The sequence below is a fragment of the Pelophylax lessonae genome, assembly GCF_965119305.1.
Source record: "Pelophylax lessonae genome assembly, chromosome: 9".
Lineage (NCBI taxonomy): Eukaryota > Metazoa > Chordata > Amphibia > Anura > Ranidae > Pelophylax > Pelophylax lessonae.
In genome coordinates, this window is record NC_138776.1 from 241,033,615 (window position 1) to 241,059,707 (window position 26,093).

The 26,093-nt window shown below is 45.9% G+C and overlaps 1 protein-coding gene across 1 annotated transcript in view; it reads left to right on the top strand.

Annotated features, from left to right (window-relative positions):
- ZDHHC5 (zDHHC palmitoyltransferase 5) overlaps positions 1-26,093 on the top strand; it is a 100,193-nt gene that overhangs the window by 15,521 nt on the left and 58,579 nt on the right. The window contains exon 2 of the mRNA XM_082266752.1: positions 4,092-4,598. Coding sequence (XP_082122878.1) covers positions 4,495-4,598 — 104 coding nt within the window. The 5' untranslated portion in view covers positions 4,092-4,494. The remainder of the gene's footprint in view (positions 1-4,091; positions 4,599-26,093) is intronic.

The following is a 26,093-nucleotide window of genomic DNA, read 5'->3' on the forward strand; positions in this document are numbered from 1 at the left end:
GAAAAATTGGAGATCACTGGAGTGGCACAATGCAGCATGGAAGCCACTTGGCGTGGGACCTGGAAAAATTGGAGATCACTGGAGTGGCACAATGCAGCATGGCAGCCACTTGGTGTGGGACCTGGAACAACTGGAGATCAGTGGAGTGGCACAATGTAGCATGGCAGCCACTTGGCTTGGGACCTGGAAAAATTGGAGATCACTGGAGTGGCACAATGCAGCATGGCAGCCACTTGGAAAAATTGGAGATCACTGGAGTGGCTCAATGCAGCATGGCAGCCACTTGGCGTGGGACCTGAAAAATTGGAGATCACTGGAGTGGCACAATGCAGCATGGCAGCCACTTGGCTTGGAACCTGGAAAAATTGGAGATCACTGGAGTGGCACAATGCAGCATGGCAGCCACTTGGCGTTGGACCTGAAACAACTGGAGATCACTGGGGTGGTGCAATGCAGCATGGCAGCCACATGGCATGGGACCTGGAAAAATTGGAGATCACTGGAGTTGCACAATGCAGCATGGCAGCCACTTGGCGTGGGACCTGGAACAACTGGAGATCACTGGGGTGGCACAATGCAGCATGGCAGCCACTTGGCTTGGGACCTGGAAAAATTGGAGATCGCTGGAGTGGTGATATCTACTTCAGTGATTTCCAACTTCCAGGGGCAGCAGCCACTCATGCAGCCACTCACGGTATGGGTGTACTTACATTGGTATAAGCTGAAACAATGTACAGTCCCAGCTTGGGATATTTTTTTATAACCTAACTCTGCTTTAAACTTCTCCACAACTTTACCCCTGACCTGTCTGATGTGTTCCTTTTGGCCTTCATGATGCTAATTGTTCACTAAGGTTCTCTAACCAACCTCTGAGGACTTCACAGAACAGCTGTATTTATACTGAGATAAATTGCATACAGGTGGACGCTATTTCTTTATACTAAGTGCAGCGCTCAATAAGCAAATACAGTCCAGTGAAAAAACTGATATAAGGCCTGATGCACGCAGGGCGTTTTTGCAGCTGCTGTTAGGAGCGTCAGACGTTTTTTTTTTTTTTTTTTTTGCAGCTGCAAAACGCCCATCCATGTTATTCTATGGCCTCATGCACACATAGAGCTTTTAGGAGCTCCAAGTGGCATAGGAGTTTAATAGCTGTAAAAAAAAACCCCCAAAACCAGTGCGTTCTGGAGCTGCAGCGTCAAGCTGTAAAAATGTCTGATGCTGCTAAAGGCTGAATAACGTTGCTTAAACAGCGTTAAGCCACGTCATACGTGTTTTTTTTCTTCCATTCAAAATCAATGTTTCCCTATGGGAGCCTATTAATTTGAATGGAAGGCGCATCGCAAGTCGGATCAGGATGATCCGACTTGCGGTGTGACTTGAGCTCTGAGAATCTTGAGGGGGAACTCCACGCCAAAATAGGAAAAAAAAATGGCGTGGGGTCCTCTTCCAGGATCCAAACCAGGCCCTTCGGGTCTGGTATGGATTTTGAGGGGAGCCCCACACTGAAAAAATGGCATAGGGTCCCCCCTAAAAATCCATACCAGACCCTTATCCGAGCATGCAGCCCAGCAGGCCAGGAAAGGGGAGGGGACGAGCAAGCAGCCCCACCCTCCCTGAACCATACCATCTTCCCGACAACCCTGGCCGGTGGTTGTGGGGGTCTGCGGGCAGGGGGCTTATCGGAATCTGGAAGCCCCCTTTAAGAAGGGGGGCCCCCCAGATCCCGGACTCCCTCCCTATGTGAATGGGTATTGGGTACATTGTACCCCTACCCATTCACCCCATAAAAGGCAGTGTATGTAAATAATGACAGGAGACGTTTTGAAAAGTTTATTAAAAATCTTCATCTGGTCTTCTCCTCTCCACTCTTCTGCTCTTTTTCCCTCCACTCTTCTGCTCTTTTTCCCTCCACTCTTCTGCTCTTTTTCCCTCCACTCTTCTGCTCTTTTTCCCTCCACTCTTCTGCTCTTTTTTCCTCCACTCTTTGGCCCCTCCGCTCTTTGGCCCCTCCGCTCTTCTTCTTCTTCCTCCAGTCCTCCTCCGACGCTGTCTCCGGTGATTATGCCGGTCTCCAATCTATGCAGCTTATTATATAGCCATTAGGGATGTGGCCTCCCGGTGACATCATCAGGAGACCCCGCTCCCTCCTGTCACAGATAAGGGTACTGTATGTCTTTGTTTACGATTTCAGGTGTGAATTCAGTCAAAAATTCAGACCTGATTCGCACCTGAATTCATGAACGGGGACGCACCAGACCCCCTGCTGTAAACTGTGGCCGCAGCATATGTGAACTCAGCCTAAGGGTAGTGGAGAGATCTGGGGTCTTAAAGACCCCAGATATCCCCATAAAGCAGACCTGTCATCCCTTATTTCTAGCACAAAAGGGAACGCATTTAACCCCTTGATCACCCCCAGTGTTAACCCCTTCCCTGTCCGTGTCATTTATACAGTAACAGTGCATATTATTTAGCACTGATTACTGTAGTAATGTCACTGGTACCCAAAAAACGTCAGGTGTCTGATCTGTCCAGCGCAATGTCGCAGTCCTGATAAAAATCGCTGATCGCCGCCATTACCAATAAAAAATAAATAGTCCATAAATCTATCCCGTAGTTTTGTAAACGCTTCCAGTGGGGACCCCTGGACTGATCACTACTGTATAAGAGGGGAAATCTTCCAGTGGGGACCCCTGGACTGATCACTACTGTATAAGAGGGGAAATCTTCCAGTGGGGACCCCTGTACTGATCACTACTGTATAAGAGGGGAAATCTTCCAGTGGGGACCCCTGGACTGATCACTACTGTATAAGAGGGGAAAATCTTCCAGTGGGGACCCCTGTACTGATCACTACTGTATAAGAGGGGAAATCTTCCAGTGGGGACCCCTGGACTGATCACTACTGTATAAGAGGGGAAATCTTCCAGTGGGGACCCCTGTACTGATCACTACTGTATAAGAGGGAAAATCTTCCAGTGGGGACCCCTGGACTGATCACTACTGTATAAGAGGGGAAATCTTCCAGTGGGGACCCCTGTACTGATCACTACTGTATAAGAGGGGAAATCTTCCAGTGGGGACCCCTGGACTGATCACTACTGTATAAGAGGGGAAATCTTCCAGTGGGGACCCCTGGACTGATCACTACTGTATAAGAGGGGAAATCTTCCAGTGGGGACCCCTGTACTGATCACTACTGTATAAGAGGGAAAATCTTCCAGTGGGGACCCCTGGACTGATCACTACTGTATAAGAGGGGAAATCTTCCAGTGGGGACCCCTGTACTGATCACTACTGTATAAGAGGGGAAATCTTCCAGTGGGGACCCCTGGACTGATCACTACTGTATAAGAGGGGAAATCTTCCAATGGGGACCCCTGTACTGATCACTACTGTATAAGAGGGGAAATCTTCCAATGGGGACCCCTGTACTGATCACTACTGTATAAGGGAAATCTTCCAGTGGGGACCCCTGGACTGATCACTACTGTAGAAGAGGGGAAAATCTTCCAGTGGGGACCCCTGTACTCATCACTACTGTATAAGAGGGGGAAATCTTCCAGTGGGGACCCCTGGACTGATCACTACTGTATAAGAGGGGAAATCTTCCAATGGGGACCCCTGTACTCATCACTACTGTATAAGAGGGGGAAATCTTCCAGTGGGGACCCCTGTACTGATCACTACTGTATAAGAGGAGAGATCTTCCAGTGGGGACCCCTGGACTGATCACTACTATATAAGAGGGGAAATCTTCCAATGGGGACCCCTGTACTGATCACTACTGTATAAGAGGGGAAATCTTCCAATGGGGACCCCTGTACTGATCACTACGGTGTAAGAGGGGAGATCTTCCAGTGGGGACCCCTGTACCCCTGTACCCCTGTACTGATCACTACGGTTTAGGAGGGGATTTTCCCTGTTGTGTCCGGGAATTTTTGTTTCTCTGGGTCATGTTTGTTTCTTTGCATGCAAGGTCTATTTTTTATGTAACCATGCTTAGTGCTTTCTCTAATGCCAATGTAGTATTTTGTTTTTGTTGTATGTTTATCCACGTTGTGACTGTTGTACTGATTTGTTTTTCACAGGTTGTGAATTAATCCAGGAGTGCAGCACCAGCCCACGGCCTGAACCCTCGCGCCCCCCCCTCCCCAGTGTCATCAGCCACATGGATTACCAGGGGATTAGCGCAAGGAGGGAGACGGACTAATAAGGGGAGGGGGCAAAGGGTTGCAAGACATTGTACGCTCCCCTCACTCTGGAGATTTGGAGGAGGGGAGGCTTTTTCACCCTCATCAGCCCCCGAATTATTAGCAGCTGCCTGCAAGCCCCTTTGATTTATCATGTCGGGGCTTATTTAATCGCTTCTGTAGAGCTGCCGGTTCCCCTCACATCTCATCTCAGGCTCATTTGAAATCCATTTCTCCCATTGCCTACAAGTGCTGCGTGGGGATATGCTGTACACCCTAGTTCCCTCCTCCCATCTCCACGATGCCTGCAGGAACTGTCAAGTCTTTCAAACCCAGCAAGTACATCCCTGTGACCGCAGCAACTGTGTTTCTGGTGGGCTCAACGACGCTCTTCTTCGCTTTTACGTAAGTCTTACAAGCCACAGGCACCTTACTTGAAGTATGTTATTACATTTTGCTTTCCTGATTTGTATGATTTTGCACTTTGAACAGATATTACTAGTCAGAGGCGTAACTAGAACCTTCAGGGTCTCAGAACAGATATTACTAGTCAGAGGCGTAACTAGAACCTTCAGGGTCCCGGAACAGATATTACTAGTCAGAGGCGTAACTAGAACCTTCAGGGCCCCGGAACAGATATTACTAGTCAGAGGCGTAACTAGAACCTTCATGGTCCCGGGAACAGATATTACTAGTCAGAGACGTAACTAGAACCTTCAGGGCCCCCGTAACAGATATTACTAGTCAGAGGCGTAACTAGAACCTTCAGGGCCCCGGAACAGATATTACTAGTCAGAGGCGTAACTAGAACCTTCAGGGCCCTGGAACAGATATTACTGGTCGGAGGTGTAACTAGAACCATCATGGTCCCAGGAACAGATATTACTAGTCAGAGGCGTAACTAGAACATTCAGGGCCCTGGAACAGATATTACTAGTCAGAGGCGTAACTAGAACCTTCAGGGTCCCGGGAACAGATATTACTAGTCAGAGACGTAACTAGAACCTTCAGGGTCCCGGGAACAGATATTACTAGTCAGAGACGTAACTAGAACCTTCAGGGCCCCGGAACAGATATTACTAGTCAGAGGCGTAACTAGAACCTTCAGGGTCCCGGAACAGATATTACTAGTCAGAGGCGTAACTAGAACCTTTATGGTCCTGGGAACAGATATTACTTGTAAGAGGCGTAACTAACTACAACCTTCAGGGTCCCGGAACAGATATTACTAGTCAGAGGCGTAACTAGAACCTTCAGGGCCTCGGGAACAGATATTACTAGTCAGAGACATAACTAGAACCTTCAGGGCCCGGGAACAGATATTACTAGTCAGAGGCGTAACTAGAACCTTCAGGGTCCCGGGAACAGATATTACTAGTCAGAGGCGTAACTAGAACCTTCAGGGTCCCAGAACAGATATTACTAGTCAGAGACGTAACTAGAACCTTCAGGGTCCCGGGAACAGATATTACTAGTCAGAGGCGTAACTAGAACCTTCAGGGTCCCAGAACAGATATTACTAGTCAGAGGCGTAACTAGAACCTTCAGGGCCCTGGAACAGATATTACTGGTCGGAGGTGTAACTAGAACCATCATGGTCCCAGGAACAGATATTACTAGTCAGAGGCGTAACTAGAACATTCAGGGCCCTGGAACAGATATTACTAGTCAGAGGCGTAACTAGAACCTTCAGGGTCCCGGGAACAGATATTACTAGTCAGAGACGTAACTAGAACCTTCAGGGCCCCGGAACAGATATTACTAGTCAGAGGCGTAACTAGAACCTTCAGGGTCCCGGAACAGATATTACTAGTCAGAGGCGTAACTAGAACCTTTATGGTCCTGGGAACAGATATTACTTGTAAGAGGCGTAACTAACTACAACCTTCAGGGTCCCGGAACAGATATTACTAGTCAGAGGCGTAACTAGAACCTTCAGGGTCCCGGAACAGATATTACTAGTCAGAGGCGTAACTAGAACCTTCAGGGTCCCGGAACAGATATTACTAGTCAGAGGCGTAACTAGAACCTTCAGGGCCCCGGAACAGATATTACTAGTCAGAGGTGTAACTAGAACCTTCAGGTTCCCGGAACAGATATTACTAGTCAGAGGCGTAACTAGAACCTTCAGGGCCTTGGAACCGATCTTACTAGTAAGAGGCGTAACTAGAACCTTCAAGGCCCCAGAAACAGATATTACTAGTCGGAGGCGTAACTAGAACCTTCAGGATCCGGGAACAGATATTACTAGTCAGAGGCGTAACTAGAACCTTCAGGGTCCCGGAACAGATATTACTAGTCAGAGGCGTAACTAGAACCTTCAGGGCCCCGGAACAGATATTACCAGTAAGAGGCGTAACTAGAACCTTCAGGGTCCCAGGAACAGATATTACTAGTCGGAGGCGTAACTAGAACCTTCAGGGTCCCGGAACAGATATTACTAGTCAGAGGCGTAACTAGAACCTTCAGGGTCCCGGGAACAGATATTACTAGTCAGAGGTGTAACTAGAACCTTCAGGGTCACGGGAACAGATATTACTAGTCAGAGGCGTAACTAGAACCTTCAGGGCCCCGGAACAGATATTACTAGTCAGAGGCGTAACTAGAACCTTCAGGGCCTTGGAACCGATCTTACTAGTAAGAGGCGTAACTAGAACCTTCAAGGCCCCAGAAACAGATATTACTAGTCAGAGGCGTAACTAGAACCTTCAGGGTCCCGGAACAGATATTACTAGTCAGGGGCGTAACTTGAACCTACAGGGTCCGGGAACAGATATTACTAGTCAGAGACGTAACTAGAACCTTCAGGGTCCCCGGAACAGATATTACTAGTCAGAGGCGTAACTAGAACCTTCAGGGTCCCGGAACAGATATTACTAGTCAGAGGCGTAACTAGAACCTTCAGGGTCCCGGGAACAGATATTACTAGTCAGAGACGTAACTAGAACCTTCAGGGTCCTGGGAACAGATATTACTAGTCAGAGGCGTAACTAGGACCTTCAGGTTCCCGGAACAGATATTACTAGTCAGAGGCGTAACTAGAACCTTCAGGTTCCCGGAACAGATATTACTAGTCAGAGGCGTAACTAGAACCTTCAGGGCCCCGGAACAGATATTACCAGTAAGAGGCGTAACTAGAACCTTCAGGGTCCCAGGAACAGATATTACTAGTCGGAGGCGTAACTAGAACCTTCAGGGTCCCGGAACAGATATTACTAGTCAGAGGCGTAACTAGAACCTTCAGGGCCCCGGAACAGATATTACTAGTCAGAGGTGTAACTAGAACCTTCAGGTTCCCGGAACAGATATTACTAGTCAGAGGCGTAACTAGAACCTTCAGGGCCTTGGAACCGATCTTACTAGTAAGAGGCGTAACTAGAACCTTCAAGGCCCCAGAAACAGATATTACTAGTCGGAGGCGTAACTAGAACCTTCAGGATCCGGGAACAGATATTACTAGTCAGAGGCGTAACTAGAACCTTCAGGGTCCCGGGAACAGATATTACTAGTCAGAGGCGTAACTAGAACCTTTAGAGCCCCGAAACAGATATTACTAGTCAGAGGCGTAACTAGAACCTTTAGAGCCCCGAAACAGATATTACTAGTCAGAGATGTAACTAGAACCTTCAGGGCCCCGGGAACAGATATTACTAGTCAGAGGCGTAACTAGAACCTTCAGGGCCTTGGAACCAATCTTACTAGTAAGAGGCGTAACTAGAACCTTCAGGGTCCCGGGAACAGATATTACTAGTCAGAGGCGTAACTAGAACCTTCAGGGCCCCGGAACAGATATTACTAGTCAGAGATGTAACTAGAACCTTCAGGTCCCAGGGAACAGATATTACTAGTCAGGGGCCCGGGAACAGATATTACTAGTCAGAGGCGTAACTAGAACCTTCAGGGCCCCGGAACAGATATTACTAGTCAGAGGCGTAACTAGAACCTTCATGGTCCCGGGAACAGATATTACTAGTCAGAGGCGTAACTAGAACCTTCAGGGTCCGGGAACAGATATTACTAGTCAGAGGCGTAACTAGAACCTTCAGGTTCCCGGAACAGATATTACTAGTCAGAGGCGTAATTAGAACCTTCAGGTCCCCGGAACAGATATTACCAGTAAGAGGCGTAACTAGAATCTTCAGGGTCCCAGGAACAGATATTACTAGTCGGAGGCATAACTAGAACCTTCAGGGCCTCGGGAACAGATATTACTAGTCGGAGGCGTAACTAGAACCTTCAGGGTCCCGGAACAGATATTACTAGTCGGAGGCGTAACTAGAACCTTCAGGTTCCCGGAACAGATATTACTAGTCAGAGGCGTAACTAGAACCTTCAGGGCCCCGGAACAGATATTACCAGTAAGAGGCGTAACTAGAACCTTCAGGGCCCCGGAACAGATATTACTAGTCAGAGGCGTAACTAGAACCTTCAGGGTCCCAGAACAGATATTACTAGTCAGAGGCGTAACTAGAACCTTCAGGGCCCTGGAACAGATATTACTGGTCGGAGGTGTAACTAGAACCATCATGGTCCCAGGAACAGATATTACTAGTCAGAGGCGTAACTAGAACATTCAGGGCCCTGGAACAGATATTACTAGTCAGAGGCGTAACTAGAACCTTCAGGGTCCCGGGAACAGATATTACTAGTCAGAGACGTAACTAGAACCTTCAGGGTCCCGGGAACAGATATTACTAGTCAGAGACGTAACTAGAACCTTCAGGGCCCCGGAACAGATATTACTAGTCAGAGGCGTAACTAGAACCTTCAGGGTCCCGGAACAGATATTACTAGTCAGAGGCGTAACTAGAACCTTTATGGTCCTGGGAACAGATATTACTTGTAAGAGGCGTAACTAACTACAACCTTCAGGGTCCCGGAACAGATATTACTAGTCAGAGGCGTAACTAGAACCTTCAGGGTCCCGGAACAGATATTACTAGTCAGAGGCGTAACTAGAACCTTCAGGGTCCCGGAACAGATATTACTAGTCAGAGGCGTAACTAGAACCTTCAGGTTCCCGGAACAGATATTACTAGTCAGAGGCGTAACTAGAACCTTCAGGTTCCCGGAACAGATATTACTAGTCAGAGGCGTAACTAGAACCTTCAGGGCCCCGGAACAGATATTACCAGTAAGAGGCGTAACTAGAACCTTCAGGGTCCCAGGAACAGATATTACTAGTCGGAGGCGTAACTAGAACCTTCAGGGTCCCGGAACAGATATTACTAGTCAGAGGCGTAACTAGAACCTTCAGGGTCCCGGGAACAGATATTACTAGTCAGAGGTGTAACTAGAACCTTCAGGGTCACGGGAACAGATATTACTAGTCAGAGGCGTAACTAGAACCTTCAGGGCCCCGGAACAGATATTACTAGTCAGAGGCGTAACTAGAACCTTCAGGGCCTTGGAACCGATCTTACTAGTAAGAGGCGTAACTAGAACCTTCAAGGCCCCAGAAACAGATATTACTAGTCAGAGGCGTAACTAGAACCTTCAGGGTCCCGGAACAGATATTACTAGTCAGAGGTGTAACTAGAACCTTCAGGATCCGGGAACAGATATTACTAGTCAGAGGCGTAACTAGAACCTTCAGGGTCCCGGGAACAGATATTACTAGTCAGAGGCGTAACTAGAACCTTTAGAGCCCCGAAACAGATATTACTAGTCAGAGGCGTAACTAGAACCTTTAGAGCCCCGAAACAGATATTACTAGTCAGAGGCGTAACTAGAACCTTCAGGGTCCCGGGAACAGATATTACTAGTCAGAGGCGTAACTAGAACCTTCAGGGCCTTGGAACCAATCTTACTAGTAAGAGGCGTAACTAGAACCTTCAGGGTCCCGGAACAGATATTACTAGTCAGAGATGTAACTAGAACCTTCAGGGCCCCGGGAACAGATATTACTAGTCAGAGGCGTAACTAGAACCTTCAGGGCCTTGGAACCGATCTTACTAGTAAGAGGCGTAACTAGAACCTTCAGGGTCCCGGAACAGATATTACTAGTCAGAGGCGTAACTAGAACCTTCAGGGCCTTGGAACCAATCTTACTAGTAAGAGGCGTAACTAGAACCTTCAGGGTCCCGGAACAGATATTACTAGTCAGAGATGTAACTAGAACCTTCAGGGCCCCGGGAACAGATATTACTAGTCAGAGGCGTAACTAGAACCTTCATGGTCCCGGGAACAGATATTACTAGTCAGAGGCGTAAATAGAACCTTCAGGGCCCCGGAACAGATATTACTAGTCAGAGATGTAACTAGAACCTTCAGGTCCCAGGGAACAGATATTACTAGTCAGGGGCCCGGGAACAGATACTACTAGTCAGAGGCGTAACTAGAACCTTCATGGTCCCGGGAACAGATATTACTAGTCAGAGGCGTAACTAGAACCTTCAGGGCCCCGGAACAGATATTACTAGTCAGAGGCGTAACTAAAACCTTCATGGTCCCGGGAACAGATATTACTAGTCAGAGGCGTAACTAGAACCTTCAGGGTCCGGGAACAGATATTACTAGTCAGAGGCGTAACTAGAACCTTCAGGTTCCCGGAACAGATATTACTAGTCAGAGGCGTAATTAGAACCTTCAGGTCCCCGGAACAGATATTACCAGTAAGAGGCGTAACTAGAATCTTCAGGGTCCCAGGAACAGATATTACTAGTCGGAGGCATAACTAGAACCTTCAGGGCCTCGGGAACAGATATTACTAGTCGGAGGCGTAACTAGAACCTTCAGGGTCCCGGAACAGATATTACTAGTCAGAGGCGTAACTAGAACCTTCAGGGTCCCGGGAACAGATATTACTAGTCAGAGGCGTAACTAGAACCTTCAGGTTCCCGGAACAGATATTACTAGTCAGAGATGTAACTAGAACCTTCAGGGCCCCGGGAACAGATATTACTAGTCAGAGGCGTAACTAGAACCTTCAGGGCCTTGGAACCGATCTTACTAGTAAGAGGCGTAACTAGAACCTTCAGGGTCCCGGAACAGATATTACTAGTCAGAGGCGTAACTAGAACCTTCAGGGCCTTGGAACCAATCTTACTAGTAAGAGGCGTAACTAGAACCTTCAGGGTCCCGGAACAGATATTACTAGTCAGAGATGTAACTAGAACCTTCAGGGCCCCGGGAACAGATATTACTAGTCAGAGGCGTAACTAGAACCTTCAGGGCCTGGGAACAGATACTACTAGTCAGAGGCGTAACTAGAACCTTCAGGGCCCCGGAACAGATATTACTAGTCAGAGGCGTAACTAGAACCTTCAGGGCCTTGAAACCGATCTTACTAGTAAGAGGCGTAACTAGAACCTTCAGGGCTCCGGAACAGATATTACATGTCAGAGGCGTAACTAGAACCTTCAGGGCCTTGGAACCAATCTTACTAGTAAGAGGCGTAACTAGAACCTTCAGGGTCCCGGAACAGATATTACTAGTCAGAGGCGTAACTAGAACCTTCAGGGCCTTGGAACCAATCTTACTAGTAAGAGGCGTAACTAGAACCTTCAGGTTCCCGGAACAGATATTACTAGTCAGATGCGTAGCTAGAACCTTCAGGGTCCGGGGAACAGATATTACTAGTCAGAGGCGTAACTAGAACCTTCAGGACTCCGGAACAGATATTACTAGTCAGAGGCGTAACTAGAACCTTCAGGGCCCCGGAACAGATATTACTAGTCAGAGGCGTAACTAGAACCTACAGGGTCCCGGAACAGATATTACTAGTCAGAGGTGTAACTAGAACCTTCATGGTCCCGGGAACAGATATTACTAGTCAGAGGCGTAACTAGAACCTTCAGGGTCCCGGGAACAGATATTACTAGTCAGAGGCGTAACTAGAACCTTCAGGGCCTTGGAACCAATCTTACTAGTAAGAGGCGTAACTAGAACCTTCAGGTTCCCGGAACAGATATTACTAGTCAGATGCGTAGCTAGAACCTTCAGGGTCCCGGGAACAGATATTACTAGTCAGAGGCGTAACTAGAACCTTCAGGGTCCCGGAACAGATATTACTAGTCAGAGGCGTAACTAGAACCTTCAGGGTCCCGGGAACAGATATTACTAGTCAGAGGTGTAACTAGAACCTTCAGGGCCCCGGTACAGATATTACTAGTCGGAGGCATAACTAGAACCTTCAGGGTCCCGGGAACAGATATTACTAGTCAGAGACGTAACTAGAACCTTCAGGGCTCCGGAACAGATATTACTAGTCAGGGGCGTAACTAGAACCTTCAGGGTCCCGGGAACAGATATTACTAGTCAGAGGCGTAACTAGAATCTTCAGGGTCCCGGGAACAGATATTACTAGTCAGAGGCGTAACTAGAACCTACAGGGTCCCGGAACAGATATTACTAGTCAGAGGTGTAACTAGAACCTTCATGGTTCCGGGAACAGATATTACTAGTCAGAGGTGTAACTAGAACCTTCATGGTTCCGGGAACAGATATTACTAGTCAGAGGCGTAACTAGAACCTTCAGGGTCCCGGGAACAGATATTACTAGTCAGAGGCGTAACTAGAACCTTCAGGGTCCCGGGAACAGATATTACTAGTCAGAGGCGTAACTAGAACCTTCAGGGTCCCGGGAACAGATATTACTAGTCAGAGGCGTAACTAGAACCTTCAGGGTCCCGGAACAGATATTACTAGTCAGGGGCATAACTAGAACCTACAGGGTCCCGGATTAGATATTACTAGTCAGAGGTGTAACTAGAACCTTCATGGTCCCGGAACAGATATTACTAGTCAGAGGCGTAACTAGAACCTTCAGGGTCCCGGAACAGATATTACTAGTCAGAGGTGTAACTAGAACCTTCATGGTCCCGGGAACAGATATTACTAGTCAGAGACGTAACTAGAACCTTCAGGGTCCCGGGAACAGATATTACTAGTCAGAGGCGTAACTAGAACCTACAGGGTCCCGGAACAGATATTACTAGTCAGAGGTGTAACTAGAACCTTCATGGTCCCGGGAACAGATAATTCTAGTCAGAGACGTAACTAGAACCTTCAGGGTCCCGGGAACAGATATTACTAGTCAGAGGCGTAAATAGAACGTTCAAGGCCCCGGTGCAAGAAACCATGAAAGGCCCCCACTGATCCTGGGGCACTTTACTCTCGTTGCGGGACCCTTTCACAAGTTCTGCCGTGGGCCCCCTTCCTGCCATCTTGGGGCCTCCCCACGGTGGTGGAATGCCAGGGCCCGGTCGCAAGTGTGACCTTTGCAATCCTCGAAGTTCACCCACTGGTGTCAGTAAGTTTTTATTTTTTGGTATTTTAATTGTATTTTTTTATCGTTTTATTTTATTTTTTTACAATGTGACTGACTATGACTCTGTCCATTCAGAAAAAGGAGCTGGTAAATTACATATTTACTGACCCCTTCCTGGTTCTCTATTGTGACACATCCCCTACAGCAGCCAGCAGGAGAGGGAGGGGAGCACAGTGGGGGGTGGGGGTCAGGGGAGCACACAGGGGCCCAGAGACAGCAGAACACAAGTGAACTGGATAGGAGGAGTGGTGGGGGCAGCATACAGAGGAACCGATCTCCTCCATTTTCCTCCTGCAGCTACAGGAGGAAAAAAGAGGACAGTGATTTCTCTACATGCTGCCCCCCCGCCGCCCCTCCTATCCAGGTGTACAGGGGAGCCACACAGGCCCCCCTGGAGCATGGGACCTGGTTGCAATTGCAACCCCTGCAACCCTTGTAGCTACGCCCCTGTTACTAGTTGCTATGGTTGATTAGTACACACATTGTGCGCAGAAAAATGATTGCTGACCTTACAGGTGTACTAATGGAATGTATCGATTGATATTGCTGGCAGACTTTTGAAAAAGCGAATTGTCTGGCTCGCATGAAGTTCGGTTTTGGTTAACAATCAGTTATGCGGATCTGATTTAATTTGCTTCACACTTGTTGTGGGTCATTTACTGAGAAAATAATGAAGCTGGATTATTGGATGATAAGCCAGTCAACTAGTATTGTCAGGAGGAGGCTAGAAATGGCAGCTTTCATATTTCTTGACTAAGTGCTAACATTTGCACGAAACGCGTCTACCTCTTTGTTCCCTGCTCCATCTGTTAACCACCGGTCACATGTAGCTTCAATAAAAAGGATTATTGGAAGGGCAGCCATCCGGAATCACTTGCTTTATGATATTGTCAGGAGGAGGCTAGAAATGGCAGCTTTCGTATTGCTTGATGGGTTTCTTTTAACCACTTAAGCCCCGGAAGATCTTACCCCCTTCCTGACCAGGGGGTATTTTGAGATTCGGCACTGCGTGACTTTAACAGACAATTGCGCGGTCGTGCGACGCTGTACCCAAATGAAATTGACGTTCTTTTCTTTCCCCCACAAACAGCTTTCTTTTGGTGGTATTTTTTTGTCACCTGTGCGATTTTTTTTTTTTTTTTTTTTTTTTTTTTTTTTTTTTTTTTTTTTTTTTTTTGATCATGCGCTATAAACAAAAAAAAGAGCGTCAATTTTGCAAAAATAATATTTTTTCACATTTTTTTTTTTATATGAAATTCCCCCCAAAAAAATGTAAAAATCAAAATTTTTTAACATTTTCGGCCAATTTGTTTTATGCTACATATGTTTGGTAAAAAAAATCGCAAAAAGCGTATTTTGATTGGTTTGCGCAAAAGTTATCGCGTTTACTAACAAAGGGAAAGATTTTTGTCTTTTTTTTTTTTATTTAACGCGTAATGGCGGCGATCCGCAATTTTTGTTGCGGGACTGCGACATTGCGGCGGACAGATCGGACCCTTGACTGACATTTTTGACACTTTTGGGGTTACCAGTGACATTACTACAGTAATCAGTGCTATACATATGCACTGTTACTGTAAAAGGACACTGGCAGTAAAGGGGTTAACTTTATTTGAGAGGGAGGGGCTGTGTGTGTCCCTAGGGGCGTGATTCTAACTGTGATTGGCTGTGGCTTGAGCTGTAGGAACAGTGATCAATGGTCCTACATAGTAGAACCGTATGATCACCATTCCTACACAGGGGAGAATAACAGGCGGCTTGTTTACATTAGCCGCCTGCCTTTCTCCCTCTCCACCGACGATCGCCGAGTGACCGGCGGTCCGCAGGTCACACGTGGGGGGTCCGTGACCGCGCTCGCTCCCCAGAGCCTCACAGGCTAGTGACATACCCATACGTCACTTTGCCTGTGAGGGGCTGACCGCCGCAGTATATGTACTTGCGGCGGTCGGCAACCGGTTAAAGTGACCCCACCAGCACAGGGTCATTTTGTATGGTAAAGTATGCCTGAAATAGAAGAGGAGAAATGCTTACCATTCCAGGGTTGAATACTTTTTTCCCCTGTCGCACTCAGTGGTTCCTCTTGCCAGCTTGTGCAGCTTGTAGTGACATAAGATCTTGTAGGAGCTGCCCGCATCCTCCACCAAAAAAAAAGAGAGATCTAGTAGGAGAAACCACTGTGTGTCATGGGGGAAACAGGTATTCACCCATCCAGCCAGTCCAATACTGCCTGCTGCTCTCTCATTCCCCGATCTGAGGACTGCAGTGGGAGGGGCTGAGGTTCCCCTTTGACATCAGTCGGAATAACTAACTTTACTGACACATGTAAGAGTAGATGGGGGGGGGGGGGGTGGTGAGGAGATGGCTCACATACTAGGAACTAACAGGGATGGAGGGGGAGGGGGGAGAGACTCTAATACAGCAGGATGACAAAGGCACGTAAACTGACCATGATTACCATGGTCAGCACACATAGAGGGCATGTAAACTGACCATGATTACCATGGTCAGCACACATAGAGGGCATGTAAACTGACCATGATTACCATGGTCAGCACACACAGAGGGCATGTAAACTGACCACGATTACCATGGTCAGCACACATAGAGGGCATGTAAACTGACCATGATTACCATGGTCAGCACACATAGAGGGCATGTAAACTGACCATGATTACCATGGTCAGCACACATAGAGGGCATGCAAACTGACCATGATTACCATGATCAGCACACATAGAGGGCATGTAAACTGACCATGATTACCATGGTCAGCACACACAGAGGGCATGTAAACTGACCATGATTACCATGGTCAGCACACATAGAGGGCATGCAAACTGACCATGATTACCATGGTCAGCACACATAGAGGGCATGCAAACTGACCATGATTACCATGGTCAGCACACATAGAGGGCATGTAAACTGACCATGATTATCATGGTCAGCACACATAAGAGGGCATGTAAACTGACCATGATTATCATGGTCAGCACACATAAGAGGGCATGTAAACTGACCATGATTATCATGGTCAGCACACATAAGAGGGCATGTAAACTGACCATGATTACCATAGAACACATAAGAGGGCATGTAAACTGACCATGATTACCATGGTCAGCACACATAGGGGGACACATGGGTTACAAATGCCTAAATGCTTCGCTCCAGGCAGATATAAAAGACACAAATAAATGCAGTTCTGTATTCCTTAATACATCATTTAAAGGGGTTGTAAATGTCAGACATGAAATATGAACAAATCATATCCCTCTATAGCAGTGATGGTGAACCTTGGCACCCCAGATGTTTTGGTACTACGTTTCCCATGATGCTCAACTACACAGCAGAGTGCATGAGCATAATGGAAAATGTAGTTCCAAAGCATCTGGGGTGCCAAGGTTCACCATCACTGCTCTATAGTGTGTGTTTGTCTCAATCCAAAGACTGAATGTAATTTCTGTCTGTTGCCTTGTTCTCTGCTATCTGCATGAGTCACTTATGAAAGGTTTTCCTGACCTTAAGAGATAAAAAGGTGACACAGACAGGGGGAGCTACAGCACGCAGCCTGTGATAGATGGCCTCAGCTCTGTTCCTGCATGCTGTATGAAAGGGGGGCGGGTGTGTCTTTTCCCTCCAATCAGCTCTCACTGAGCTCTGTGGAGTGTACTTTCAGCTCCCTGCCTTCTGGAAGCTGTATAAATTCTGGACTTTGAATATATGTAGAGAAGAGTGCAGATAAACGGGTACATCTTATGCAGGAGGATTTGTTTCATCTCTGTGTATCACCGGAGGCCACCGGAGACTTTACTGGGTATATGGAATGGTTTACAACCTCTTTAATGTATTTTCTCCTGATTCTTCATGACAGCAGAGAGCTTATTCCTCCGATTCGATCGAGGCAGGAAGCATAGAAGACTAATGGCACTTTTCCACTGCAAGTACCGGCTCGTACCGGCTCGGCTCTACTCGGCCCTGCTTGGCCCGGTTTGCTTTTCCACTGCTGGTACCGCATGGTACGGTGTTGGAACGGTTCGGTACGGTACGGTATGGTTTGATTTTCCACTAAAGTAGTACTAAAGTTAAGTGGGTGGGATAACAACAGGGTGGGTGGGATTCTCTGACCAATCAGTGGCTAGTAGTGACTGCATGCAAAGGATTCTGGGATATGGTACCGGGTATGGTACATCTTGGAACCACAATCGAGGTGGTACTGTTTTTGAGAGCCGTACCGTTGGGTTCCATGCAGTGGAAAAGCGCCGCCGTACCGTACCGAACCGTTTCTACAACTTACCATGCGGTACCAGCAGTGGAAAAGTGCGGCCGTACTGTACCGAACCGTTCCTACACTATACCATGCGGTACCAGCAGTGGAAAAGCACTAAAGCGAGCCGAACCGTTCGGTTCCATGCAGTGAAAAAGTGCCGCCGTACCGTACCGAACCTTTCCTACACCATACCATGCGGTACCAGCAGTGGAAAAGCACTAAAGCGAGCCGAACCATTTGGTTCCATGCAGTGGAAAAGCGCCATAAAAGCTCCACCTCACTCAGTGTTTTCCTGTCCTGTCAGTATAGGATGTGAGAGGAGAATTCCCGTCGGTCCATGTTTTTTTATTTTTTTTCCCCAGAATCCCCGTAGTCCCGAAGTCTCAGGGTTTCCCTTTTAGGGCGCATAACAAAGTACTTCTCTGTGGTACGCTAATGCGCATTATGACTGCAATTTATTGAAAATTGTGCATGACTCTTTTAGGTGTACGGTGTCTTGAAAAAGTATTCATACCCCTTGAAATTTTACACGTTTGTCATGTTACAACCAAAAACGTAAATGTATTTTATTGGGATTTTATGTGATCGACCAACACAAAGTGGCACATCATTGTGAAGTGGAAGGAAAATGTTTAATGGTTTTCAAAATGTTTTACAAATATGTGCAAAGTGTGGCATGCATTTGTATGCAGCCCTCTTTAGGCCTCTTTCACATGGGCGGTGACCCTGTTTTGCTCAGCAGGGATCCCCGCTGAGCAGGCAGATGACAGCTCCGTCTCCGCATACTTTACAGAGACGGAGCTGTCAGAGCCCCGCTCTCCTCTATGGGAGATTAAATGAGACCGCCTGTCCATTCATCCAATCTGATCCGATCCTCCAGACGGATGGAAAATAGGGTTTCCATCCGTCCGGGTTTCACGGACAGGATCGGATAGCAGCAGGTGTCATAGGACATCTGGCGCTCCATAGGGCTGCATGCGTCATCCAATCCGGTCCGCCTGAAAAACTGACAGGCGGACCGGATCAGATTGGATAGCAGCGGGGGTCAGTGGACATCTGCCGCTCCGATAGGAATGCATGGGGCATCCGATCAGATCCGCCTGAAAAACTGACAGGGGGACCGTATTGGAAAGCCCGTGTGAAAGGGACCTTACTCTGATACCCCTAACTAAAATCTCGTGCAACCATTTGTCTTCAGAAGTCACCTGATTCGTAAATGGCGCCCTCCTGTGTGTAATTTAATGTCAGTAAAAATACTGGTTACTACTTGGTTTTGTCTAATAGAGATGAATACACTCTCTGACTGCGCCGGTGAGATGCTGGAGGTGAGGCTTTTGTTTGTTGCGAGTTGGGTTGCACCATTTGATCTTTTCGTTCAATTAGGTTTTATTAAATTTCAAACAAGGTAAATAAAAGCTTACAAACATTCAAAGTGTCCAACAGTCGGACAATGCAAAAACAAGACAAGATGGCAGTGTTCATACGTTAGTAGAGACATTTGTCTAGTGCAGTTAATCATAAATAACATAAGAGCAATAAGGCAACAGTGTGACAAATAAGCCGCCACCCGGAGCAGCAAGGTGCAAATGCATCCCATAACTTTCCGTGAGGTTAGTGCATGGTGAGACTTGGATTCGGACACCCCCAATGGGAGTAATAACTGTGTCCCCATCCAGGTCCCATCTAGGTGCCAGGGAGCATTACCAATAGAAAATTGATGACCCCATTTGATCTTTTTTGTGTCTCAGCCTTCATATGCAGCCAGTGTTTGTGCTTGAATGGCTTGGGTTTAGGACTTCTTGGTCCATAAAATGAGCTCCATAATCTAGAATGCTTTTTTTTTTTTTTTTCTTGTGTGGTTTAAATAATGTCACTAACACTCATGGCATTATACATGATGGGTTAATTGTCGATATTATGGGGTCATAATACAAACCCGATTCCAAAAAAGTTGGGACACTGTACAAATTGTGAATAAAAACAGAATGCAATGATGTGAAAGTTTCACATTTCAGTATTTTATTCAGAATACAACATAGATGACATATCAAATGTTTAAACTGAGAAAATGTATCATTTTAAGGGAAAAATAAGTTGATTTTAAATTTCATGGCATCAACACATCTCAAAAAAGTTGGGACAAGGCCATGTTTACCACTGTGTGGCATCCCCTCTTCTTTTTATAACAGTCTGCAGACGTCTGGGGACTGAGGAGACAAGTTGCTCAAGTTTAGGAATAGGGATGTTGTCCTATTCTTGTCTAATACAGGCTTCCAGTTGCTCAACTGTCTTAGGTCTTCTTTGTTGCATCTTCCTCATTATGATGCGCCAAATGTTTTCTATGGGTGAAAGGTCTGGACTGCAGGCTGGCCATTTCAGCACCCGGATCCTTCTTCTACGCAGCCATGATGTTGTAATTGATGCAGTATGTGGTCTGGCATTGTCATGTTGGAAAATGCGAGGTCTTCCCTGAAAGAGACGACGTCTGGATGGGAGAATATGTTGTTCTAGAACTTGGATATACCTTTCAGCATTGATGGTGCCTTTCCAGATGTGTAAGCTGCCCATGCCACACGCACTCATACAACCCCATACCATCAGAGATGCAGGCTTCTGAACTGAGCGCTGATAACAACTTGGGTTGTCCTTGTCCTCTTTAGTCCGGATGACATGGCGTCCCAGTTTTCCAAAAAGAATTTCAAATTTGGATTCGTCTGACCACAGAACAGTTTTCCACTTTGCCACAGTCCATTTTAAATGAGCCTTGGCCCAGAGAAAACACCTGCACTTCTGGATCGGGTTTAGATATGGCTTCTTTTTTGGCCTATAGAGTTTTAGATGGCAACGGCGAATGGCACGGTGGATTGTGTTCACCGACAATGTTTTCTGGAAGTATTCCTGAGCCCATGTTGTGATTTCCATTACAGTAGCATTCCTGTATGTGATGCAGTGCCGTCTAAGGGCCCGAAGATCACGGGCATCCAATATGGTTTTCCGACCTTGACCCTTACACACAGAGATTGTTCCAGATTCTCTGAATCTTTGGATGATATTATGCACTGTAGATGATGATAACTTCAAACTCTCTGCAATTTTTCTCTGAGAAACTCCTTTCTGATATTGCTCCATTATTTTTCGCCGCAGCATTGGGGGAATTGGTGATCCTCTGCCCAGCTTGACTTCTGAGAGACACTGCCACTCTGAGAGTCTCTTTTTATACCCAATCATGTTGCCAATTGACCTAATAAGTTGCAAATTGGTCCTCCCAGCTGTTCCTTATATGTACAATTAACTTTTCCGGCCTCTTATTGCTACCTGTCCCAACTTTTTTGGAATGTGTAGCTCTCATGAAATCCAAAATGAGCCAATATTTGGCATGACATTTCAAAATCTCTCACTTTACACATTTGATATGTTATCTATATTATATTGTGAATAAAATATACGTTTATGAGATTTGTAAATTAGTCCATTCATTTTTTACTCACAATTTGTAGTGTCCCAACTTTTTTGGACTTGGGTTTGTACACCAGAAACATTAATATGACATGATTGTAAAAAAAAAAGTAATGATAAAATGGAAGAAACAGGAATAATAAATAAGTTCATAAAACGTCCATAAAAGGTGATGAAGCCCAGGAGAGAAAAAAAAGGGGTAGATGACGCTAGGGATCGACCGATTATCGGCAAAGCCGATATATCGAGTGGCCGATATTACCGATATTTTGGAAAGTGCTTGTACCGGAGTAATGCCTGCAGCTAGAGGCATCAACACGGTACCGGCGTCCCTAGCCGACGGTCAGCTGTCTTGTAATGACAACCAATGCGGTTGAGAAGCCACTCGGCTGTCATTACAAGGAGCGGGAGGGGACCTATCCGTACCATGTAGTGGAAAAGCGCCATAACTGTCCCCCTCCCCCAACTTACCTGCAGTGGGGTGCCTCACTTCATCGTCCTCTGGATAGTTGAATTTAGCGATACTGTGCATGGCCCTGCAGCAGAGGGACTCCGATCGCACTGGTAAGTGAGGTGATCTCACTGCATATTTATAAATACAAAAGTCGTTCGTATAGTGAACTTGGTGTGGAGGTGCTCACTTTAAGGTGATTACAAGGAAACTCCTTACCAAGGACGCCTATAGACAGTGCAAATGTATTTCCTGTAACCACGAGTTGATTAAAAAAAAAAAAAATTGAGGAGAGAAAAACCCCCCCCACCCTTTCTCCCATGAGGAGGATAAGGGTAGGAGAAGAGGAATAGGGGATTTTTTTTAAGTGCCAGGCATAAACACACAGGTATAAGCTAAGATAATTTTTTTATTAGAATACCAAATGTTAAAAACACCACGTTTAACAGTATATTAATCCAGATGGTGTATCTGATATAGCACAATCCGGTACAAATGGTGTGGGTAATTCAGGATCAACGCGTTTCGCCCAAATGCAAGGGCTTCTTCAGGATCCAAATAGTATAATTAACACCACTACAGATATATAAATAGAATTTTAGACAACATCATGTTGATTAAAACAACAAATACAAATATCAATATCAATACATGGTATAATTAAAAATATATATCTCAATGAAATAGCAGCATGAAAAGAACAAATGGCATGGGGAAGGGAAAGAGAAGCTAATCAACACACAAAGAAAAGAAAAAAAAAAACTGACTCAATTCCCTAATCCATAAATTTTAATCAGACAAGGCGGCTGTACAGAAAACTATCTGTAGACAACCTTGCTGCCCATACCTGGATCAAAACTCAGACGGCTCCTGCTGGTTGAATTTCAATCCACGTATGGCTGACTTTAGTAAAGATTTCTTCTATTTTCCTGTTGTGGCTCTAGGACTGTTGAAATCTGTACTGACTGCACGAAAATCGGCCGTTGTGTTGACGGCCAACAAAAATTTTATAGTCTGCACACCATATTTTTTTCGGCCGAAAAGTCGGAGTTGGTTGTCGGAAGCATCATACTAACAAGCCGAAGATCGGACGTTGGCCGAAAATTCCCTGCCAATTTTCGACGCGTGTGTACGGGGCTTAGCTTTTTTGGGACACTATACTACAAAATACTCCCACAAATGCGACCCATTGATTGCAACCAAGATATGTTATTTACACACACAAAAAAGTATTTTCCTAACAAATTTATTTAAGACCATGTTGCAAAAAAATACACGCCAATGAAAGTCTAAGCTAAATTTTAGACAAAATCCTTAAAATTAACAAGAATTCAACTACATGTGAGTCTAATGATTCATTAAACAGGTGTTCAGCAGATATAATAATACAAGCTGCGCTAAAAAATGATAAAGTGAAATGTGAATATCAAAAGTATCACAAATGACTAATCTGCATAAACATGCGGTATTAAGTGCGCATATAAATGTAACTAAATGTCCGTATCATAAATAATAAATTATTATGACCAATAAAAAAGTCCCAAAAAGTGGAATGGTGATTATGAGTGAAGTATATATCGATACTTGAATAAATAGACACGTGCTGTGTTGTCCTCCACCGCTTGTGCACCAATCCACCACCACATGCAAGTCTGCTTCACAGATAGCACAGGTAATGGAGCCAAACAGCCACTAATTTGGTAAGGATAAGCCTGTGTTCACAGGGCTCTGCAGGACTTCCGACAGGAAAATTCACAGGAGAGTACCCACTGCCAGAGGAGGGGGGCAGTATAATCCACCAGCAAGTCAACACTCGTCCCACACTCACAGATCCAGGGGTCTCCAAACAGCCAGTGGTAGGAGCCGGGGTGTAGGCGATGTGCTGGAGTTCAGAGCATCTATCTTAATATCTGGAAGACTGTGCACATGTGCTGAGTAGGCCATCAGGCGTGGAACCATCAGAACTGCAGCAGCAGAAGACATCCTCTTCAGTGCCTAATATCCAACATTAATCAGACTCGCTCAAACCAGCCGGACCTGATCCCCTCCCAGATCACAGCGCTTCTCTGGACTGTGCACTCCGCTCCTCCCAATGCCGATACCCCTCTCAGCACAGATAACGGTCTTTTCATCTGAGTATGCCCGCAGTCCGTCCCCGATCCATCCCGATTCACTCTCCCCCACTCTCAGCCTCGCTCTGTTCTTTCTCTTTCCCCTGATACCCCGACAGTGTTCAGCAGACGGTTGATTATAAAAGGGCATTGCTTAACAAATAAAACCACTTCCCATTTCATGTTGTCAGCAATGGCACCACATGGAAGAGAAATGTCACAAGGCCGGAGAAAGAAAATAATTTCTTTACACAAGAAAAGTGAAGACTGCGAGAAGATCAGTCAGAATACTGTAGCAAAGTGATCCAAAAATATAACAAAAATGCAACTGCAACCATCTCAGAGAAGTCCAGGCCGCCCATGGAAGGTTACACCTTGACAGAAGTATCTTCTGATGAGAAGGGGTGAAGAAAATCACCATGCAAGTTCACAACAGTTAGCTAAAGAGGTAGAAAGCCAAACTGGGGTGATTGTTTCCCGTGACACATTACGGCCTACACTGCAGAGGAATGGCATGCATGGGTGTCGTCCACTAAGAAACCGCAAGGTGTGCAAGACTAAAGCCCCGTACACACGTACCGAATGTCGGCCGAACGATCGGCCGTCTTTTGTCCTGTGCTGTCCTGTCGGTTGAAAAGTGCTAAAGACTGCACACTAATTTTGTCGGCCAACAACAGCCGACTGCAGAAGTGATGTCATGTGATGGTTAACTTTCCGTGTGTTTTTTCTTCTCTGAGCATGCCCAGTCTTGCTCATCTGCTGTTTATCGGCCGAATTCTGTACTGACTGGCGAACAATCGGCCGTTCTGGTGTTGGCCAACAAAAATTTTATAGCCTGCACACCAGATTCTGTTCGGCCGAAAAGTCGCAGTCAGTTGTCGGAAGCATCATACTAACAAGCCGACAATCGGCCGATCGGCCAGTGGCCGAATATTTACGTCCGACAATCGCTACGTGTGTACAGGGCTTTAGTGTAGCAAGTTGAATCAAAAAAGGGATTTATTAAAAACCTCAGCCAAATGGCTACTCACATAATATAAACATATGATGAAAAAGCGGAAGTTTTGAAACGCGTCGTCTGACACGTCTTGACGTCACGTCCGGCATGGCTCCGAGTGCGTTCCACGCTGGTTTCCATAATGTGAAGCAGGGTCCTCCAACCGGCTAATCCATCTACCCTGCTGGAACATCACAACCTGTGACGCATCCCGGGGCTTCCCTGAGTGACCATGGACTTCTTTTATTCACATGCTTGTTGATCTTTATATTATGTGAGTAACCATTTGGCTGATGTTTTTAATAAATCCCTTTTTAATTAAACTTGCTTCACTTATTCTGGCCCAGCTTGCGGTTTCTTCATTGTCTTTCAGAGAATTGCTTCACTCCCAAGGGAGCTGCTACTAGTGTTTCCATAGTGTTTCCATAGTACTCTATGGACTTTATGAACTTTATATACAATTTGTATTTTATTTATCCAGGATTTTAATTAATGTTTTTTGATATTTTTTGATCATGTTGTGTCATTTTTTGCGCCATTCTCCTTTTTGATTATGGGTGTCATCCACGAAGGACTAAAGCCTATACACAAAAAAGCCCACCTAGAATTTGCCAGGGCCCATGATTAAAAAGAAGACTACTGGGACTTTGTACTCTGGAGTGAGGAGACCAAGATAAATGTTTTTGGAACTGATGGCTTTAAAACTGTATGGCGTTGCAAAGATGAGTACGAAGAAAAATGCATGGTGCCTACTGTGAAACATGGTGGTGGCAGTGTCCTTCTGTGGGACTGCATGAGTGCTGCTGGTGTCGGGGATCTGCATTTCATTGATGGTGTCATGAATTCAGATGTACTGCTCTATATTGAAAGATAAGATGGTACCATCACTCCGTGCCCCTGGTCATCGTGCACTTTTCCAACATGACCATGATTCAAAACACACATATAAGGCCACTGTTGCATTTCTGAAGAAGAACAGGGTGGCCAAGTATGTCTCCTGATTTGAAGACCTATGGGGAATTCTGAGGAGACAAGTTGAGCATCAGTCTCCATAAATATCTTATGAAAAAGTGGAAGCTTTGAAACGCGTCATCTGACACGTCTTGACGTCACGTCCGGTACATCTCCGAGTGCGTTGCATGCTGGTTTCCATTGAAGAATGGAAAAAGATGGATGTTGCAATATGTCGCCAACTTGTTCATTCCATGCCTAGAAGACTTGTTGCTGTCCTTAGAAATCATGGAGGTCATACAAAATACTAGATGTAGTAGTTTTCGTTGTGGGGTGTATCCATTTTGTTCATCAACTAATTTGAGTAAAATTGAAAATTTTGTAATCTAAGTT